The sequence below is a fragment of the Haliaeetus albicilla genome, chromosome 2, assembly GCF_947461875.1.
Source record: "Haliaeetus albicilla chromosome 2, bHalAlb1.1, whole genome shotgun sequence".
Lineage (NCBI taxonomy): Eukaryota > Metazoa > Chordata > Aves > Accipitriformes > Accipitridae > Haliaeetus > Haliaeetus albicilla.
Window position 1 is genome coordinate 71,002,685 of NC_091484.1, and position 22,483 is coordinate 71,025,167.

Genomic DNA, 22,483 nt, shown 5'->3' on the forward strand with positions numbered 1-22,483 from the left:
GCAACTTGACAAAAATGGAATGTACTTTATTTCAAAACATTACCTGGGGGAAGGGCTCCCTCTTGTGGTGTTCACTAGGTTTGCACAATAACATTGCACTGCTCTGTAAAAACCTATTCCATGTAGTGGCAATAGGCAATACGTTTTTGTAGTTATGAAACTACAAGTGCAAGTTTTGAGAGCTGACAGTGCTATCACAAGCAGTCGAGTTCAGAAAATGTTCATATCTCCATAATACTCTATCATAGCCTTCATGTATGCTTTGCTAACTGCTTTGCAAATGTTACCAAATGGGAAAATTTGTATTGCTTTAAAACACTTCAGTTTTGCTAGATATATCAATTACAGATATAGTCTGAGGTACTTGAAAAAGACATTAAGGGTTTTTATACTGTACACTGTTGCATTAGTTGTAGCATATAGAAAAAGCAAAAATATATGCCTGGAATTTTTGAAACTAGGCAGAAAGCCCCTACCTGGATCCAGTATAAACACTCTTATCTAATGCATGTTGAACTAAACCCAGAAGTACTTCTGACAGCTGGATGTTCATTTGTGCTGTTGTTGGATACAACCACCAGGTGGGGGTAAAAGTTAATGAAACTGCCATGAATAACCAAGACAAAAAATTGCTAAGGGTCTAATCTGTCTGCCAAAGACTGAGAGATTTTTTAATTTTTATGTTTCATTAACTTTTTAATGGGGGATATTCTTAGGTCACTACGAATGCAAAAAAAAATAATTTTAAAATATGCCAATAGACTGCTTAAAGTTTTTATATATGTTGATACCTGCAAGTGTGTCTCATGCAATTTTATGGTGCAGTCAACGTAATAGAAAATAATTATTTTTTTGGGTCTATTTTAAATTGATTCCTGAACTATCAAATTCGGATAAGAAATACAGTAGGGGAAGAAGAGGGCCATGTATGTTCCTTACTTTGAGGAAAGTGTATATGTATGTCAGCAGCAGTACAGCACTGTCCTTACCTCTCATAACTTTACATGCATATCATAGCTCTGTGGTTTAATATTCTGTAAATGTGGTTCCTATCAGCTACTAATGTGTAAATTTCTGGATTTTTAACTTCTTAAAGATCACCCGAGATATGCACCACTCTCCCCTCCCTTAAAATGCTGTGTACATATGATGCAGCTCCGAAGCACTGTTTTACATTGTAGACATACATGTAATAAAACTGCTGAAATTAGAACAACCAGGTATTCAGCTTTGGATTAGGTAACTGAATGCACTGTCTTCAGTTAGAGAAAACTGCTGAAATAAGACCCCCATCCCCATCTAATAGTATTTCTACTCTAACACTGGTGTCTTAATTTTCTGAAAAAAAAGCGTGTGTGGGGAAGTACGCAGAGTGCTTGAGTTAATGTACCCCTAGTAAGGGCTGTTAATGACATTCTTGCTGATGTTGCTATGTGTGAATGTTTCTTGGATGGTAACAGGAGCTTCCTGGCTAAGCAAATTCAAAAGGAAAAATCCCCCTCTTTGTTAACTGGAGTTTAGCCACCTTTAGGCAGTTTGTTTTCTTTAGCAATTGAGTATTATATTTCACGTATCTCTTGGAATTTTCTTGTTTTGTTTTCTGTAGCTTATTTGGCTAGGTTTGGTTCCTGGTGTCCTGGTGCTATCCATTGCTGGAGAAGTAGATTTCTTGGCTCCCTGCCTCCCTTGTCCTTTGTTTTTATTTTTCCTTGAAATTTAAATAATTTCATTTAAGGAGAAAGGAAGTATATATGGTGAAAGCATTTTTTTAAAGCAGTGTAGGTGAAGATAACTGCTAACTTTTTTACATTTGGAACTAAATACAGGAATTTCTCCTGATAGTGAATTGCCCAGACATGCAGTAAATGTCTCTTTCCTTCCCTATTCTTTCAAAATGGACAATTTCAAAGAAGAAAATGAACAAGCCTGTACATGAGAAGAAAAAAATAGACCTGTTCAAATTTTCTTATCATGGGGAATGTTCTTTTTTGGATTTCAGGTGATATGATATAGTCCTGCAGAATTTTGGAATTTTGGGGAAGCTTGTTTTAGGGGACTAAGCCTGTTTTTCTCAACCACGAAATAAAAGCTGTGTTTTCAGGATGCAGAACATGTGACACTTGTTAAACCTGTTAGCTACTAAATTGTAGGTAAGCTGCTGCTTTCATAAAGAAGGAACACTGCATCCTGTACAACTTTTGATAGGATGATGATGGGTTCGTGTTTAGGCACCAGAAAGTGGCTATTAAGAAAGTGTTCAGCTTAGAAAATCTTACTAGAACAGATACCCTTAATGGAGATCAGTTATCACTTCAGGTTGTTTTCTAAACCTTTTCCCTTCCTGCAGATGTCACATGTGTCTTACAGATGTTCTAGTTTTAGTCAGTTGTTGATTTTTCACCTAGATAACAGAATGGTTGAGGTTGGAAGGGACCTCTGTAAATAGTCTAGTCTGACCCCCTGCTCAAAGCAGACTGCTCAAGGCAGTGCCTGCTCGCGTTTTGAATATGTTGAAGGATGGAGATTACAAAACCTCTGTGGGCAACCTGTTGCAGTGTTTTATTACACTCACAGTGGAAAAAGTGTTGTGTGTTTGGTTTTTTTTTTTTTTTTTTTCTCCCTCTTATGTTCAAATAGGTTTTCCAGTTTTTCAATTCATGCTCATTGCCTCTTCTCCATTCACTGGATACCACTGTGAAGAGTCTGACTGTTTTCCTTTCCCCCTCCCTCATCAGATATTTGTATACAATGATAAAATCTCCCCAAGTCCTCTCTTCTCAAGGCTAAACAATTCCAGCTTTCATAGCCTCTCTTTGTATGATGGATGCTCCAATCCTTTAATCATCTTTGTAGTCCTTTGCTGGACTCGCTCCAGTATGGCCGTGTCCGTCTTGTATGGAGGAGCCCACTACTGGATGTGGTGCTCCAAATGTGTGCTGCCAGTGCTGAAGAGAGAGGAAGGATCATCTCCCTTGACCTGCTGGCAACACTTCTAAAGCAGCCCGGGATGCTGTTGGCTGCCTTTGCTGCAAGGGCATGTTGCTGGCTCTTGTTCAGCTTGGTGCGCAACAGAACCTCTAAGGCCTTTTCTACAAAGCTGCTTTTGGGATGACTGGTCCCCAGTGTGTGCTCTGCCCATTTGTCCAGCCTTGTGAGGTTCATCTGAGTGGTAAGCCACCGTTCCTCCCCACCTCGTACCTTCAGCAAACTTGTTGAGGTTGCGCTCTCTCCCATCGTCCACATCATTAATGAAGATGTTAAAACCAATATCGACCTGCAGGGCTCTACCACTGGTGACTGGCTTCCAGCCTGACTTTGTAGTGCTGGTCACAACCTTTTGAGCCCAGAAGCTTAGCCAATTTTCAGTCCACCTCAGAGTCTACTTACCGAGCTCATACTTCGTTAATTAGACTATGAGGAGATTTATGGGAGATGATGTTGAAAGCCTTACTAAAGTTGAGATAAACAATATCCAGTGCTCTCCTCTTGCCCACTGAGCCAGTCATCTCATCATGGAAGGCTGCTGTTGCTGTTACCATGATACCTTCTTCTAATTTGGAGGTGATGATGGGAATTGTGTATTGTTCATGTTAAAATCCATGATTTGTCTAAGTTTCTCTTGAGGAAAAAATATGGGAGGAAGTGAGTACACAGAACTTAATTTTGTGAGATTCACTGATAGTGGTAAAATACTCTTGTCCTGAAAACTTTTAAGGTGGTTTTCTGAAGAGCCTTCAGTGGGATATTGTGGAAGTAGTCCATCTGAGTTTGCAGTCTGTCTCCCAAGACTTCAGACATTTGCTGCTGTTTAAGTTGGTATCCAGTTTTTGTTTGAAGATGATTCTGCAGAGAAATGGGTATTTTTCAGCCTGTAAATAACTATATCCGTAAAAACCTGGCTTCTGTTAGCACTTGTATGCATATTATTGTTACATATAAGGGAGGAAAATGTAGTGTCTTTTAACTTTTAATGCTGAGAAACTCATAATGTAAACTTTTTTCTTGTTTGTTGCAGGTTTATGGAATCTTGCTTCTCTTTTTTCGAATTTATGTTTGTTTGTGTTGATGCCCTTTGCCTTTTTCTTCCTGGAATCGGAAGGATTTGCTGGCTTAAAAAAGGTAGGAAAATACCGTTAAATACAGAGTCTTTACAGCATATATTCCGTTTTCAGCCCTTGTTTCTGATGAAACTGAAATTAGAAATTTGGGAGGATTTGGTGGTGGCATGTGTATGCTTATGTGAACGTGTATATACAGATGCGCCCTCTTGCACAAGCAGGTGAAGCTATACGGTGTGTGGCTGTGAGTAAGCTTAAGGAGGGGAAAAAACCAAGTCCTTGAAAAGCCATTTATACTGAAATGAAGAGAATTACTTAACTTGTCTTTTTTTTTAATAACAATGTTTTAATCAGTATTTTATTTTTGGAAAATGATTTTGTTGGGTTGCTAAAAGGAGAGAAGGTTCAATAAATACACTAGAAATGAAGTAACAAGGGAAAGAAGTACAGGCTTCTTACTAATGGGAAGGTTGATTAAGTAACGGATGACCCAGAGAAAACAATCTTGATTTGTGAATTTTAAAGATTACAAACATCCCAAAAAAGGTTCAAGTGCGGTCAGTATTAATGATAATATGTTAAGAAAAGTGTCTTAAATGGGTGGAGAATAACTAAAAATATTCAACTTAGTGGAATATGCTCAAGTTGAGAGGGCTGAGTATTTCAGTGAAGCATGGAATTTGGCAAAGCAATTTCTGAATGATAAGATGATAACGATTATATTAATATGTGAACTAAAGAAATATAATGAAAAATTACTTTAATGGGAGGCACAGCAAAATGAATTTCAAATCATAAATATCAAATAAATGAAACTGGAATGACTGTCTGGGGACCAACTGTAGCACATTTTCATTAATCTTTGTCATCCGAATGGTTACACTTTTGTTTTTAATGATACTACACTTGAGGGAATTCTGTGCCTTTTGGATGACAATTATTAGAAAGCAAAGGATCTTGAAAAATGGTCTGAAATCAGGAAAATGAAACGCATTAAAGATGGATGCAAAAGACTGTGAGTCATTGGTGGATTGCACGTAATATAAATCAATGAGGGGATGATTGTGGCGAGAAGGGAAAACGTAATTCCTGGTTGCATGAACAGGAATTGGCATAGAGGCAATGAAGTTGCCATTTTTATTCTTGGTGGAATTGGGGAAAACTCAGCTGAAGTACTGCATTCGATTTGGGATTTTAGGATTCATGTAGATGCTTAAGAGAGAAAACAGGACAGCAAAAAAAAAACCACCTTAAAAGTACAGCTTGAAGGGAAATTTTAATTGAGAGACTAAACTGAAGATTTTATTCAAAAGCTGAAGCTACTGGGAGATTACATCAACTTGAGCAATATAGCTGTGTCAGAAAGGACCTGCAGGACCCAATCCAGATGGTGTGTAAATACTTGTTTGGTATAGCTTGTTCTGTGCTTCTTGATGCTACAGCAGTGTTAGTTTGTATTGACTGAACTGTAGATGTATCCAAGTTACTTAAAAGTTTGGGTGACCAAGCTAATGAGTTCAGCTTCAAAGGAGTTTGGTGATGGGCTATTATGTTTAACTTTACATATCCAACTTGGCTGGAAAACACTCTCCTCTCTTCTTCCTTCACTTCAGATATCCAGAAGGCTAAGAAAACTTTTAGCAACTCCTTTTGTCCTTCCAGGTTTCAGGTGGAGGCTACTCCTTTTTCCTTTTGGCTCTAAATATCTAGCCACAGCTAATGTATATCTTTCCTTCTAAAAATGAAATAAGTTAACTGATTTTAGTGGGGTTTGCGTCTCCTGCAGTCCAACCAAAACCAAGAATTCTCTCCGTCAGCATACCATGTGTGGTACTGCTGGTGTGTCCCCTTGACTTGTAGATTTCTGTTGGCTCCAACAGATGCATTATGTATCCCAGCTGTGTAAAACTTGCATTTTACATAAAACTTTAATAGTTATAGTGTAACTTTTAAACTTATGATACTGGCTATCAATAAATCCCGTTCAAGATAAATAGGATCACCATACATGTTTACACTTGGAAGCATTTGTAACTCTAGATGAGATACAACCATAATCTATATGCAGATGTAAGGAGAAAGACAATTGTTGGTGCTTTAGAGTAGTTTTGCTTCTTCATGGGGTAAATGAGATCAGATTTTAATATCAAAACCCACCTATTGGGGGGGAAACCCAATTTGGGGATTTTTTTTGTTACTTTGACTCCTCCTGAATGTTTTTGGTACATCCCAAAAGCCAAGCATGATTCTAGTACAGGTACTCAAGGCCTTTGTCCAATGTCTGTTCTACCCGGCTGCTCTATTTAAAAGTATCCAAAATGGATGCAGACATACTGAATTGTTTTACCAGCTTTGAGTGAGCCCTGAAGCTATTGGTGAATATGTGGGAATTGTAGTCCATTTTAATATGAACATACCTTGTCTTTGATCACTTTTCTTAGAAAGTAAGTGGCAAATGTCAGTTCTCGACTAAGTGGATAGTTAAAATTGAGTGTGCTGTTCTGTTCAAATTCTCAGGCAGATACATAGTTTTCCTTGATATAAGTACTGTATATACTTTTTTAAGGAATTATATCACATAATAGAGTGATTAAAATCTGGGAAAAATTATAGTTAATTGAACTCAGGATTACATGTAAGTTTTTCAGTTCTAGAATCTGTAAAGGGTACTTCCCATCTCTTTTACTTTCCCTAGATTTTTGCATATTGCGTATCTTGCCTCTTCTCAGAGAAGATTTTGAGACCTTGATTACTTTGTTGAATTCTGGTACTTTAACAAATTTCGGTTTTGATTATACTTGTGCAAGTTTTTAAAAAAAAAAAAAAGTCATATTTTGTCATTCATCACATCAGACTAATGGGCCAGAGCTAAAACATCATTCAAATGCTATTACTGTTAACTGGCAAAATCAGATTTTAGTGATTTCAGTTTAAATGAACATTTCATACATCTGGCAAAACTTGTAGCATTTAAGAGAAGAGCGATCTACTGTAAATGTGAAGGCATTCAATAAGGAGGTTTGGCACAGGATATGTAATCTTTACTCTTTCGGCTGGGAGTTGGATACGAGGAGTAGGGAAAGTAGTTGTTTCTAGATCCCCAGCTCAGCTCAAAATTTGGATAAAAAGACTGTTTCCACTGGAAGGTTTCGTGCAGGTCAACTTGAATTTGTCATAGAATTACCTTCATTATTATGAATAAACAGGTCACTTGAGATTTAGATGTGCACAGTCAAGATGTCTGTTTGAAGGTGTTCATGTAAGAATTACTTGCTGGATTGTAATAGAAGTTCTGAAAATGAATGATTAAAAGATGTTCAGTTTGAAATTGAATGGATTTTTTTCATTTTTTAATGGATTTCTTTGTTCAGCTTAAATTGCGACAGTAATGTTAGTCATTATCACATATGGGCCTAACCCCTGAAGTTTTTAGCCATCTGTTTGAGTGTTTATCATAGATTATGCTATACAAGTTGATTTTATGTATTCACGGTAGTGTGAACTTTTTGCAAGCTATGGTATTTCAGATAGCTCATAGGTTACTATTATGAGCTTTGTATAGCTTTTCTTTCTATGTTCTTGTAAGGAAGTATTGCCCCCTTAACTGTTAAAGTTTCATGAATCAGAATGGATTTGATTAACCATCTTCCAATTTACTATTGCTTTTTTTTCTTGGTTGCTAGTATACTTTCTAAATGGCACATGGCCCCTCTTATAGACTCTTTTCGATTCCCCGGGGCAACAGTTTAAAACAACCAAGGACTTGCATATTATGTAGAGGAGAGAGATACGGAAATTAGGCACTCACCATGGACGGATGCAGTGTTGTACTGAAAATCAAACTGATTCTCTGCCTAGTTTTTAATTAAAGCCACTATGTTAATTCAGAAAGGGCATTTTGGGCCTAAGGGGGTTGGCCGTGCCCTTTTAAAGAGCTTAAGTGCTCTTCCTTGCTATAGTTTATTTCCATTTAGTGGTAGACTTCTGTTATCAGGAAAATAATTATGTAAGCAATATTGGAGGTGTATAATATATGTGTACATGCCATGTGTGCGTTTATGCACACGTGTATTTTCATGCACATGTGTGAATTAGGTTTTTCAAGACTACTGAGGTAGTTGGAGGTCATTGTGATATATTATACCTTAGCCAGTGCTATTAACTGAGCTATTGGAGTACCTGAAGTAACCTTAATCTTCTGCATAGGTATTAAACTTTTTCATATCTTTCTATATTCTTCTTGTCTTCCTTTATAGAGTCTCTGCATAAAGCTATATTTCTTGTTTAGGTACTCTTTCAGTTCTTTGTCACTGGCCTTCCCAAATTCTGCAGTACAGTTATGAAACAAAGGTGTCAACCATGTTTCTTAATGTCAGAATTAACCTAATTCTTTATCATTCTCGCCAAAAAAGGAAAATTGTGGTATTTGCAGTTGTGCATCTGTAGTTCACAGTGCTGATGTTTCCATGTGTGGTAACAGACTGCACAGAAAATTACATGTATGCTGCTGTGTCAAGGAGGCAAGCATTTTTGAGGAGATAATTGCTATACCTTTTCTTGACCTTTAAAATATGCTTTCTCTTGATGTAACTTCAACTGAAATTTGTATTTGTTTGAAGTTGACAAAGATAGAGATGTTTAGGAGTAATTTCCTTGTAAGAAAATACAAATAGTGCAATTTACCGCCGTGAGAAACTGGAATAACTAGGTATTGCATAATCACGAGTAGAGTTTTTAAAAGGCTTTATGAAGTATTTTGCCTTAATACTGATCTTTGAACTTGAAGTCATGGCATAAAGTTTAACATGAGCGACAGCAACATCCTGACCAATTATCCAAATTATCCAGACATCCCAAAATGTTCGGAACACAACACACAGAGTCTGTGGATTAAGAGGTTAACTCCTGGAACATCAAAAGAAGTGCATGATAATAAAAACAAATAGTACAAAAATTTGAGGTAACTTCCTTGCTTAATTAATTAGGTAGACCAGGTGGAAGCGAAGAGGCCAGAGCTGGTGCTCAGAATGTCTATAAAGCTGAGCAACATGACAGCACAATGGAGGAGGAACAAAGATTTTTTTAATATACTTCTATCCTGTGTCACAGTTTGAAATTGTCCTGGTTTATGTCCCTTTTGGCAAACTTACATAAAAGTGACCCTGTACTGTATTTTATGACCAGATGACTTTTTTCCCAGTGGCTAATTTGTATCAGACCCCCATCTTAAAGAGACACAGAAATGAGTAGGAAGTCCAAGCCGGTTTGTCTCAATGAGCTTTCATTGCACGCTTTCATTATTTTTGCTCGTTTTTGCCACTGATCATCCATAAATTGTTGGAAATGAGTGATTAAGGAAGTGCTGCTTAGTGTTAGTGGCACATGCACATTCTTGGTATGTTTTTTGTGGGTGAGAGGAAATCGCGTACTGCACAAACAAAAAGGAAAACTCCTGCTGGGAACCTTTCAAGGAAATTTAACTTGCATAATGTTTTGATCTTGGTGTTTATTACAGAAAATAAGAGTAATATTTCACCAGCTATTGTTATGTGTCAGCTAGTCTCTCCATCTGCTTGCCTTTCCTTGATATCTCTTCCCAAATTCTCATTGAGTTTTTTTAATAAAAACACCACTTAAAAATGTAGCAGTTTATTCATACACTTAAGGCAGGTGAGATGGGCCAGTGTTCAGAACAGTTTATTGCATAGTGCTTGCTACTGTATAAAGATTTCATTTGGCTGGTGTGACTGCAAAGTCCTGCTTGTGTTAGCAGCTGCAGCTTAGCCCATGCAAGTAAAATGTGGTGTGTAGGTTCCCTTCCAAATAGTGAAATACAGTGGTTTCTGCTGTTAAGGGCAGATTTTTTCCCTTCCCCTCTTTCATTGGAGCATGGCTTTTTAAAATGTGTTTTCTAAATAAAATTACTGATTTGGGGAGGGAGTGAAACATTGAAGCTTTGCAAAAATGCAGTTTACTAGCATTTTTTGAAACGGCTTTTTTTTGCTGTAAAGATAAGCTATTGTTAACTTGCTGAGCAGCTACAGTGTGTCTTCCATCTCCTCAATATTTGAGTTGATTTGATACACTCTTTATTTATCAACAGCAATAACTTTTCCTAGTCATGTTACTGTATAATAAAACTGAACTAAGCTTAAGTTTCTAATGTGTTATCTTGCAGTGTGTCGTATTTGTGAACTCTAGGTAACTAAATGTAGTAATAAACCTAAGTGAAAAGTAAACCTGCTGCTTTTTCCTTTCTTGGTGGGTATGGAAATTCAGTTTTTCTACATGCAAAAATACAGAAACTAGTACTCCCCAGTTTTGCTGTGGGTACCGTTAAAACTCTGGTACAACTATAGGTGTAGAGCACTATAAAATATATTTTCAGTATGTGATGAAGCTAATCTAGGAAGTATGTTCAAAGTTAGTTTTGAAGTGTTTACTTTTAGAAACTTTTTTTCTAATCTCAAGCAGTATTCTGTGCAAAGCAATTGTTCCTATAATAAAAAATACTGGGGGAAGCAGCTTGGAAATCCTTTTCAATATGAGATTATCTCTAATTAAAACCAGTCAATTTTCTAAATTTGTCTTTATTTTTCTGGGAAAGTGATTTAGAGAGTGCAAGAGCCTTGAACCTTGTTTGGAAACAGCATTTGACTTCGTGTTTTATGCTTGCATGTACCTCTGACTGTAATACCCACGGGCCACTGTGTGTAATGGCTCACCAAATAGTCTTGAGGTACCCTCTTAACAGTGTATGTTTATTTGGCATTTAAGCTCATATTTATTTGTCTATAAAATCATTCAGCATGAACTGAGACTTTAGTGCTCTGATCTCCATGAAATGTTTACTAGTATGTAACTGAATTATTCTACATTATATTACAACCCATTTACTCATTCCATTAGTAATACCAGAGACAAAAGTTGTTTAATCAGTCACATCAAAGGCAGCTGTTTGGTTTTGTATTTTTGACATAAGCTAACATCTTAAGTTCAGATATGAAGTCCAGTTCTTTAAACCGGAGTAGTTTAAAATGACACTACTTAAAATTTATTAGACTTTTGTTGTTGTTGTTTAGAAGCAGATCCTGATTATTCTGGGATTCTGATTTGGCAAGCAGCTTGACCAGGGTTTTTCCACCTCCCTGTTAAAATAAAAGCATACTTAACTGACAGTTATACAAACCCATAACATAATCTGTAAGATGTAGGGTGGATAGTTAAGGACTATATTTAACGGTAAATCTTGCATTAAGAATGGTGCATATTGTGACTTCACGTGCTTCCACTGAAGTCTCAGAAATGGTGTGTACACAGCTAAATGTATAGTGTGCTTGTAATTTGTAGTGTAGAGGACAGGCACATCTAATATTAATTTGAGAAGAGCTTATAAAATGGCAGGAAATGGAAGATGACAACATTTAGCATACTTGTTAGCATGTCATGTTGACAAGTGTATACACTAAACTCTGAAAACATGTTAAAATTATAGCTTTACACTACCAGGTCCTTTATTTGCAGTTCTGCAGAGGGGAAAAAAATGTTGTTATTTTACAGGTATATTTCAGCAAATTAGTCTGAAAAGAGTTATGTGAGTGTATGGCTTGCTTTTGAGGACCTGTGACTTGAATATGTAACTAGACTGTAGATTAGTATGAGATGAAAATACCTTTGTCTGTAAAAGTATTGCAGGGATGTCTGTGTTTCTGTCCTTTCACAATGACTGTAAGACAAAGTTAAGTTAAAGACAGTAAGAACATGAAAATTACTACAGGTAGGTCAAGAAGAGGTTGGAAATGTTGCTTGTATTAATTTTTGTATTACAAAGCCTTGTATTAATTTTAGTATTACAAAGCCTAGATTTCAGTGTGCTTTTTTCTTTTTTTTTGCTGTCTGTATTTAGACATTTAGGATCAAAGGCTGTGCAGGACAGGTAAATAACATGCATGCATTCCTCAACTTAGGGCCACGTCACGTTTCAATGAGAGCAAGATAAAAAGAAATTGAAGAATCAGTGGCTAGGAGAGAGAAACTTGTGACTGTTGAGGAATAATGGCTTAATGTGAATTTGTTTTTGTAGATATATAAAACATTTTGTACGGTTTTGTAAGATGTCTTACTTAAGTCAGTTGGGGACGTTATATGCAAAATCTGTCCTTTTTATTTTACCATAAGGAGATCTATGGTTTGTTGAATATATGTAACAGTTTTGTATCTGGGGACAGCTGAGGGGTAACTAAGTGGATGTTGGTTGTTGCACACATTGGATCAAGATGTGATGAGATGTGATCTGTGCTCCGTTTCATTAAAGTAGTTAAATGTCAGTTGGTTGCTTCCATAAATTAGAATGTACTTCTTTTAAAGAGGCCTCAGTGTAAGTTACAAAAAAATAGGTTAACAGGCGATAAGCTAATGGTATAGTTTATTTGGCATAGCTTTTCTGCACTACCTGCCTCACTGCGACTTCATTAGCTGAGCAATGATTGAGCTTTTCTGCAGTAATTTATGGGATTGAGATTATAATTACTTTTTTTTGACCAATTCTTTAACATAGATAGAAAAGCAAAATACGTCAGGTTAGTCTGTGTTCTTGCAATATTTTCATGTCTTTGAGCTATGGGAATTAGTAGAGTAACAAGATGAAATAAGGATTGTTAGTAATATTGGAGTAAAAATACTGTGCAAAGAAAATCCCAAACAGGCATAGTGTTATTTCAAACTGTGGTTTTCTGACCATTACTTCTCTAGCATACTGTGAGAAACTGTATTAGATGACTGATGCATTATGAGTAGGTAGTCATCTGTAAAACTAATTCGTTTTAGAAGCTAGCACTGGAGCATTAGTTATTCCACCTCATCTGAGCCAGGAGCAAAATGCATTGCTGAACTTTTGTGCTTTCCCCACTCCTACGTTCTGAAATTATACATTTCTGCTGTATTTAGCATGCTTATGTTTTGTGGAATTTCCATAGTTCTTTGTTAAAAGCTTTAGTATGTAGCTGGAAGCCTCAAATGGAATAAGATGTGAATATTTTTCTCTGCTGCTCTCTTAGTGAATAAATTGAGTGGTTTATTTTATGTTACCGTTTTTATTTGTTTTTAGGATAACTTACGGAGTTCTGCATGAGTAAAAATAGACATGCTAAATACTTGTACTGCTTGTAAAGTGTACAGATGGTACAGCTACCAATACTAAGGTTGAATCTCTTCATTTATCATTGATGTAAACTGAAGCACTGGGTTCTAAAATACTTTTTTTTTTTTCCCCCCTAAACCACTTTTTTTTTAGGCAGAAATGAGTACTTTCCAAATTTTGTTTGGATGGAACATTCTTAATGCCCTCTATAGACCCTTCTGTTTGTGATAGATGATAGCTGTATATCTAAAACCCCTGAGATGTATTTCTTTGGGTTTTTTTATTGTCAGTTTATAATAAAATTCATATAACTATTTCATTTAAACTAGAAAATTTTGCCATCCTTTGGGAAGGAGGTGAGTATTCACACATGCAGGATCCCCACAGTGGCTGTGATTCAGGGGATCTAGAAGCCCCCTCTTTTAGTCAATGGAAAAATGCAGATGCCACTAAGAATTTGTCATGTCTGAGTTAGAGACTTCAAGAAGGCAATGTGAACACCTCTCCATCTCAGTATTTGTTGTTTTTTTTTTTTATTTTATTAAATGGTAAGAAACATTAATCTGCTGCTGTTTTTATTTGAGCATGGTGATTTATTTTATAAAAATGGCTGGTTTATGCACGAGGAATATTTTATTAATATTTGAATACTTTCACATTAGTGTGTGTTTTCATTTGAGTCTTCATTGACATCAAATAGTGACCTTTCAGGACAAGCAAATACATTGTATCTATTTTAAGTCTCTTTGTGGGCTTTTGTTGCTTTATATAAAAATTTAAAAAAGACTTTACAGATATGTCCTTTCAATTCACAGAGAGGAAAATTGAGATAATTTTATATTGATAGTGGCGAGTTTTAATATAAATATCTTAATCATAAAAAAGCATGAAACAATTTTCTAATAGGCTTCCTTTTATTAAATGAGGCTTTACTAGGCAAATACCACTTCTGATTCCCTCTCTAAAAACAATGGGGTTTTTTTGTTAATACTGATAACCAGCAATGTGATATTTAGACCTTTAGTTTCTATTACTTGTTTAGTATTACTAGAAATATGCCACATGAAGGATTGCTCTATATTAAGAATTACTTATTGTAAATGGACAATGTAAGGCAGGAGCTAATGCATCTGTAGTTAGGTTTTATAAGGCAGTCAACAACGTTATTTACAATGGAGGGGAGGAAGGAGCACCAGTGAGTTTGTCTCCTATTCCTGGCCATTTTCTTTCTTTCTTTTTTTTAGAATTTTTTTTTTTACTTTTTTGGTGTAGCTTTTTGAAGGATAATCCCAGCTTATTAAAAGGAACTTCCAGCAGTTTGGTGCTTTGGCCAGTTCCTAGAAGCGTGCTTTCTTCTTGATCTTATTCAGCCTTGCAGGGGGTTAGTAATAGACCTTGATACAGAAAAAACTTCAGGTTTCTCTTTATTTTAGAACTTCAGTAGTGACCTGTGTGCTTCTACGTGTCATTTGCTTTTGGGAACTGTCTTCGTTGTTTCTTTCTGCCAGAAACATAATCACAAATTCCAACTATTTCTTTATACTTTTGCATTACATATCTTAATCCTCTGCCAAGCTAAAAAGAAGTTGGAAAATATCTATGTATCTTCCTATCACTCCAGTCTAGCAGGAAAGTTTCTTTCTGATCCAAAAGTAGATGATTAGATGGAGACTCGTAGTGTCAGAAATCCCACAGCTCCCATGTTGTTGTTGCAGGTGGCTTTGGAAAGTCTGGGAAACTTGGTAGGTGGAGGGAGTGGAGCATCTAAGAGCTAATTAGTGAGGGCTGGCCTAGTGAATGGAACAACAGAGGAAACTTATGGAGGAAAGGGGTAGTATTGGGACAGTCATCAATTTACTATGTGTATCCTTTCATTTCTTACTTCTTTTCCCCCCAAAAGGTTTGGGTTGTATGCTTTTGCCACAGTGTCAATAGATCTGCATTTGTCCTTTTTAGTAAGAGATTAGACATAAGCCTGGGTTTTTGGTGTGTGAGGGGTTTTTTTGTTGTTTGGGTTTGGTTGGAGTTTTTTTGTTGTTTTTTTTTCAATAGTTTCTTTCTGCAAAGGAGGGAAAGGCAGACTGTAGCAGGGTAGTCACATACATCTGAAAGCTGTAGGCTGTAATTATTTTATTCCAGCCAGTAGGTGTTTGCATTTTCTCTGATAGTCTGTCTAGCTTTTCCTCATTTTAGGAAATTGGTACACGTCTTTAGCCAATACCCAAAGAATTCATCATGTTTTTTTTCCATCCAAGTTCCTTTAACTTTCATTTTGTTTTTCTCTCTTCAGTTCCTAGTTTCTCTCTGAAATTTCTGGATTTTGTTACTTATACTGTATAACTATTAAATTCTATACAGTTAAATGATTTCAGCTGCCTCCTCTTGCTCCATTGACTGAATGGTAACCAGCATGAAATCATTTGGAGAAAGGTACTAACACAAAAATCAGCTGAAAGTTGCTGGGAATATTTTGTGACTATGAATTTTTAAGATTTGTATTGCGTGGAAAATAAATATAAACTTTAAAATACATTCATTAATGTTGTGATGAAAAGTGTTCATTTTAATCTTAAAATCCCCACAGGCTGGAAAGATTCTGTGAGGGAAGAGGTGGTGTGAGAAAAGACAGTCAGCACTGGTTACAGTTCTTGCATGGGCGAGGAAACTTTTCTTCTGATTGCTTGAATCTGATGCCTGAATATATTATTTCTTGATTAAATTTTTTTAGTTCACTCTGAGGGTTCTGAGTCATTGGCTTCTACTTTTTTTTAAATGAACTGAGTTTTCCTAAAACTACAGCTTCTGTTTTTGACTCAGTAAGTTGTGGTAGTCTCATAAGGTGATGACACCTTGACTAAATATCAGTGTGCTAAATGTAGTACATGTTTCCATTTTACCTGATGGAAAATGGGTCTCCTTTTACTTATTAAAAAAATTGTTTCTGCACTGCCTTTAATAGGTCAGAACAAAGATTGCTCAAAGTGTGGTTTCTAACCATAGAAATGGTTAGAATGCTTAAAGCTGATCTCTTCACTGGTACTCACAAGTTGAGGAAGAGGGGATATCGCATGCTAAAAATGTAATTGATGTTAATATATAACATCCCCAACCTCATACCTGCTGTAGTTCTTGTTCTTTTTTGGTGCCTCCATTTATTTTCTGCAGACGTTAGCATGCATGTTTGTTGCAGTCAGCCTCTCACTGAACAAATCTTAAGGTTACTAAGACTCCTTTTTGTCACATGAAAACAATGGGCTTCATGTGTACTTTAAATGTGCCATGATTGCAGAAATGTTTCCCAGGCTTTCCCCATGGGTCAGGGCATGGTGTAAAAAGTAATGTTTACCTACCTTGCAAGAGGTCAAGATGTCCAAGCAGAACTGTGTTCAAATACTCAGCACCATAGAAACTTTGTTAGGACTCTCTGGTTTTGTGTGTAACATGCTGTAATTTTTACTTCATTGATAATAGTTTTTGATTTATTCTTTTTTCTGCACAATTTGCAACCAAATTAAAATGTAGAATTAATTACAATTAACAAAAGCCATACCATGTCATACATTGGTGATATAGTTCCAAAAATGTCCATCTTATAGGCACTAATAATGTGTTCATCAAAATCACTATAGCCAGGTAATGTTCCAGCAAAGAAATGCTTTTTCTTGAAGTAAGGATGGGGCTGTAGTTCTTTGGTTTTACCATCAGTTTTGCTTCTTATGGAAAGGGGAAAAAAACACGTTGCAAGTTTTCCTACTCCATCTGTGTTAAAACACAAGAACTCTTGGTAAATACTATCTGTATGTATATGTTGAAATCCTTATAGCATTAGAAAGCATTAAAAATTATGCCTGGATTGCTGGAAAATAATACTTGTGTTCCTAATCACAACTGGTAGAACAAAAATTGGCAAAAAATGGCTCGATTGCTTTCATTTATGTAATCATTCTTTCCCAAAAAGTAACAACTTTTGAGTTTCTGCCACGGGGGTGTCACTGCTTGGAAGTTAACTGTATCTCCCATGGTGTGTTTCGTGGATATAAGGTGCATGTTTTACCTTAGCTTTGCAAGAATGGCAGCTTTGCAAGAATGGCAAAAGCCTTTCCAGATTTTGCATGTGACTCTTAATGGAGAGAGGAGCAGTCAGCAGGTTTCTTGCCTATGCACTGTCCTTGTGAGTCACTGGAGTTAGGAAAGATCCCTGTGCTAAGTGCTAGTTACGCAAGATACCCGAAACCTTGTGGACAACCAGTGTGCAGAGTAAGGTCTCCACTTGTTACCTATGCTAGCTTAACAACAAAGCATTTTGTATTGTTACATCTGTATAATTCACAAGAGTTATAGAATTTCAAATGGGGAAAAAACGCCAACACCTCTTACTGTCTCAGTTATCAGGAAATCTCCCTTTTCCTTACTGAAAAGCTGTAAGAAATGTATCGCCAAACATATATGTTCTCTGAGAAAGTAGCAACCAGCCTCTAGGTGTTACGTGTGAACACACATGGTGGGAAAAGTCTTAATGTGTTGCAATTGGCATAATAGTCATCCTGCTTAACACAAATGTACTGGGGAGGAGAAATGGTTTCTGTAGTAATTATACTTTTTGACTTTCTTGTATGACATCCGTCATCCCTTCGGGACTGTTGCCATTTGTACTTCACTGGGCTTTTCAGCTAAGATTTACCTTTTTTTGGCCATGTGCTGGTTTGTAATACATTTTGGGTATTTATCATCCAGGATGACTTATCTGTCTTAATCATAATAGGAAAGAAACATGTTAAGATTTTGATGATATCTTCCAGAGTAGCAACTAAAAGTTTGTCAGAACACTTTTAGAATAATGAAAACCTTTCTTGCTAAAATTAGGCTTTTCTGGAAACATGAACCCTTAGGCTTGATGCTCCAGGCAACGTAAGTAGCTCAGGATTAAACAATATAAAAACTTCTGAATATCTCAGCAGTTGAATTTTAAAGAAAGAGGTATCTGACTCTCAGACTTCTACAAGGCTGTACAAACCACAAGATCCATAGAATGTGTTTGTAGGACAGCTTTTATTTGTAAGCATGCCTTGAGAGCTTCAAATGCTCTTTTTGTTCCTCTTCTATTTTTGTTGTCCTCCCCGCCTTATTAGTGTACAGAGATGATGACAGATATTACTAGGCTTCTGGCAAGTTCCAGGCTGCTGTGTGTTAAACATCTTTCCTTCAAAAAAATATTTTACTTGCTTAAGTGCTCATGTTAAAGAACTAGGTGGATTTTGAAAATGTACTGTGAGTAAAAATGTAAGGTGAGCTGTTGAGTCTAAACTGTGAAACTTGGAAGGTTTTAGGATTTTGTTTTGGGTTTGTTTTTTAAAATGGGGGGGGGGGGGCAGTTAGAGGGTATAATCTGCCAGTCTTTTTTCCCCGATATTCTTGATAAACAGGTTAATTGTAATTTCTATCAAATTATAGTAATTAGCTTCCAAAAGTTTTTGTTGACCATACTTTCATCTTCCACAAGAGACTCCTTTTATGTGTCAAGTTGGCCTGTAGGATGCCAAGCTTCTGCTTCCCTGACAATAGGGAACCATGCAGGTAATTCACTTTCAGAAGTCCATTTTGCCTTATGGATAATCTGAAACTCACTTCAAGGCATTGCAAGCTGTTGGATGTGTTTTGTTTTCCTGTTTACAATTACCAGAGATCATATTATGTGCTTGTAGTGCTGGAAGCAATGACAGTTGATGTTTTGTTCTAGATACCTTAATGGAAGAAGACTTTAAAATTGGGCTACTAAAACTAAAATCACTGTCCAGCAAGAGAAGTGCCACCTTCCTTCAAACTGTGGTTCATGCTTCCCAAAGGGTGGCCCTAACTGAGTCCATCCTGGGAACAACATTCCTCCCATTTTCGGACCTACAGAGAAATTTGTGTACAAACTGAAGATCAAAGATCAGGTCCTTCTTCTCAAGATTTACCTTTCTTTTAGCTCACGTTATTGCTGTCCCACCTTTTTGCTCTTTCTGTTTCATTTCCAGTTCATCTCTCTCCTTCTTAGTGTTTTATAGCCTTCTCTCTTTTCTGCATATCCTTGGGTAGTAGGAGCAACATCAACACCTGCAAAAGTGAGGATGCTTTCGGAGCCCTTTCTCTATAATAAAAAAAATCTGTTCATGTCTTGCTTGTGTTTTGAACTTGAGGGAGTGTCTGAAGAAGTGACTATGGTCTACATTGCTTCATCCATTTCCTTTGAGGACTATGTCCTGGTTACAGATTCAGATTTTTCTATTCTTCCTGACTGGCAAATAATTTTGCTAATCCCAGGCTTTATTCTAGACAAGTTTTTTTTAAAGGAATACATTTTTTCTAGGTCCTCCTACTTCCCTTATTTCTTTCCCACTTCTCTCTCCTCATTCACACAAATGTAAGCTGAAGTGACTGCCAATGTTCTTAGTATATAGCAGTGAAAGTATGAAAACCTACCACCTTAACATCTATTTCCATTCGCCATTTAATTTTATAACTTCAAGCTCAATTACATTTTGTGTAGTTTGTGATTTTTTTCCTTTTTGATACCTGGTATTTGTAGCACTGTGAAAAAGCTTTTTAAAATCTTGCTGTGGTTTGTGTGTGCGTTTTTTTTTGTTTTGTTGGTTTTTTTTTACCTCTCCAACTTCACCAGCAGTAATTGGCCAAGAGAAAGTAAGGGATATGAACTCCTTAAAATTGACATGGTAATAGAAGTACTGCAGGGGTCAGCTTGTCTTACTGAAAATAAAGCAAGTATATTGCCTGAGCTCAGTCTTCTCATTTAGAATTTTCTTATTACTGTATTTATAAAACAACACAATTTAGCCTGAGGTGGAGGGGAACACTTTTAATTATTTCTAAAGGCTATGGTTGTGTTCATCTCATAGCTCTACAGCATGGGACTGTTATTTAGGGCTGTGTAGTTAATAGTGTACTGAAATCTGAGCTTGATATTTTAATTGATAGTGGTGTCAAGGTTGTTCTCCTTATACCCCCACTTAATAAGCTGTGTAGGCATTTATAATTTGTTTCAGTCTGCATCTTACATTTGAATTCTTCTGTAAGTACTAGAACACAGGATAGATGCAAACCAGTCTTTTTTCCTTAACTGTGTCAATATCCTGGAGATATCCTTCTGGTGCTTTACTGTGCAATCCAAGCTTGGTTTGGAAATAAATAAATCCCTCTTCCTTTAAAACAGGTTAAACTGCAAGTAGAATTGCATTAAAATAATTCATAAGACAGTGAATTAGTTGTGGTATATGCTTTATGTTTGTTATGAAGGACACCTTAAGCATGAAGTAGTAGTTGTGTTATCAAATTGTCGTGGTTTAAGCCCAGCTGGCAGCTAGGCACTGTGCAGCCACTTGCTCCACTCCCCCCTGAGTGGGACAGGGAGGAGTAATCGGGGGGGGGGAGGAGTAAAACTCATGGATTGAGGTAAGAACAATTTAATAACTAAAGTAAAATAAAATATACTAACAATAAAAATATAATAACAGTAATGAAAAGGAATATAATAATAAAAAAACAAGCCCAAGAAAAGGCAAGTGATGCACAATGCAATTACTCACCACCTGCTGACCGATGCCTGAGCAGCAATCAGCCTGTCCCGGCCCACTCTCCCCCAGTTTATCTACTGAGCCTGATCTTCTCCGGTACGGAATATCCCTTTGGCTAGTTGGGGTCAGCTGTCCTGGCCATGTTCCCTTCCAGCTTCTCGTGCACCTGCTTGCCGGGAGAGTATGGGAAACTGAAAAATCCTTGACTCAGGATAAGTGCTACTTAGCAACAACTAAAACATCAGTGTGTTATCAATGTCATTCTCACACTAAATCCAAAACACTATACCAGCTACTAAGAAGAAAACTAACCCTATCCCAGCTGAAACCAGGACACAAATGCAGGTTTGAAAGTTGAGATCCAGAACAACTTTCTGAAAAACCTGATGCGACCTGGTTGGTAGTATAGTGCTTACTTTCCTTGTTCTTACCTGTCAGAACCAGTAGGAAAAGAAGACTAGATGAAGACTTGGACAACTTAATTTTCCTTCTCAAATACAATAAAGCAAGCTAAAAATACAAAGTATTTTCCCATTCCTCTTACAGTCAGTTTAATTTCTGTGAGACTGTTAAGCAGTGATCATAGGAGCTCGTGAGGCAATTTCTCCTAGTTAAACACTTCAATTGGAAAACTCTGATTTAAAAGGTGACTATTCCCCCCTTCTTCCCTTACCTGCACTTGTACATGGACATACATATGCATGTGCACACACACAGTTAACTTGACATTAAGATTTAGTGCTGTATGACTGTTTTTCCTTGCTTTGTTAGAATGCTAATTTGAAGTAGTCCTACATACCTACATGACATGTTTTTTCATATTGTACTCATTTGTTAACTCTGTATTCAAGACAGATACGATGGTGTAGACTGAACATGAGCAATAAATGTACTCTTACAAGCTGATTGGAAATCTCCAGTTTTAATGGGATTGTTGCTATTTTTGAAGATGGCAGACTCTGATGCTCCCTTTCACACAAAAAAATGTGAGGAGTAAATGGATTTAAAAAAGTGCAACAAGTATTATGTGAAATGGAAGTGGCAATATCTTCTGTGCCATGAAGGTATGCCATGACATTTGGTTCATCTAAGAAATCTGAGTAATATAATGGGGCTGTGGGAGAGAAGTGAAATGACTCAAAGAAATATTAAGCCAAAACCAAAATGTCAGTGAAGAGGTTTTTGCTCAGGAAAAAAAAAAGTTCAGCGTTGAATTTCAAGGTTTATTTGCATAGTTTTGCTTTCACTCAAATAAAACTAAATGTTGCTTGTATTTACCTGTCTTTTCTCGCTGTTCTCAAAGTCAGGAGTATAGATTTTTACCCAGCTCTAAAATTAGTGGTGTTACTAATGGTAATGTTCAAGCTTTAAATTTTTCACCTGAACAAACAAAACTACCTTCAGCAAAAATAAGAAGTGGTAAGGGTGTCTAAGGCTCATGTCTCACTTCTTTTTCTTACTGTGAGGGTCCCTGAGCACTGGCACATGTTGCCCAGGCAGGTTGTGGAATCTCCATCCTTGGAGGTGCTCAAAAGCTGCCTGGACGGAGTCCTGGCAGCTGGCTCTGGGTAGTCCTGCTTGAGGAGGGGGCTGGACCAGATGACCTCCAGAAGTCCCTGCCAACCTCAGCCATTCTGTGGTTCTCCAGAAGTTTTCCCTCTGTGTGCGCACATGGGGGGAAATTCTGCACCTTTCATTTCTTGCAAATAGCAGCT

General features: G+C 36.8%; 1 protein-coding gene across 2 annotated transcripts in view; it reads left to right on the forward strand.

The window, feature by feature from the left end:
• The window catches only part of LMBR1 (limb development membrane protein 1), a 77,612-nt gene that overhangs the window by 23,024 nt on the left and 32,105 nt on the right, over positions 1–22,483 (forward strand). For both annotated transcript variants that reach the window (XM_069778195.1, XM_069778194.1), the window contains exon 5: positions 4,016–4,119. In XM_069778195.1, coding sequence (XP_069634296.1) covers positions 4,016–4,119 — 104 coding nt within the window. The remainder of the gene's footprint in view (positions 1–4,015; positions 4,120–22,483) is intronic.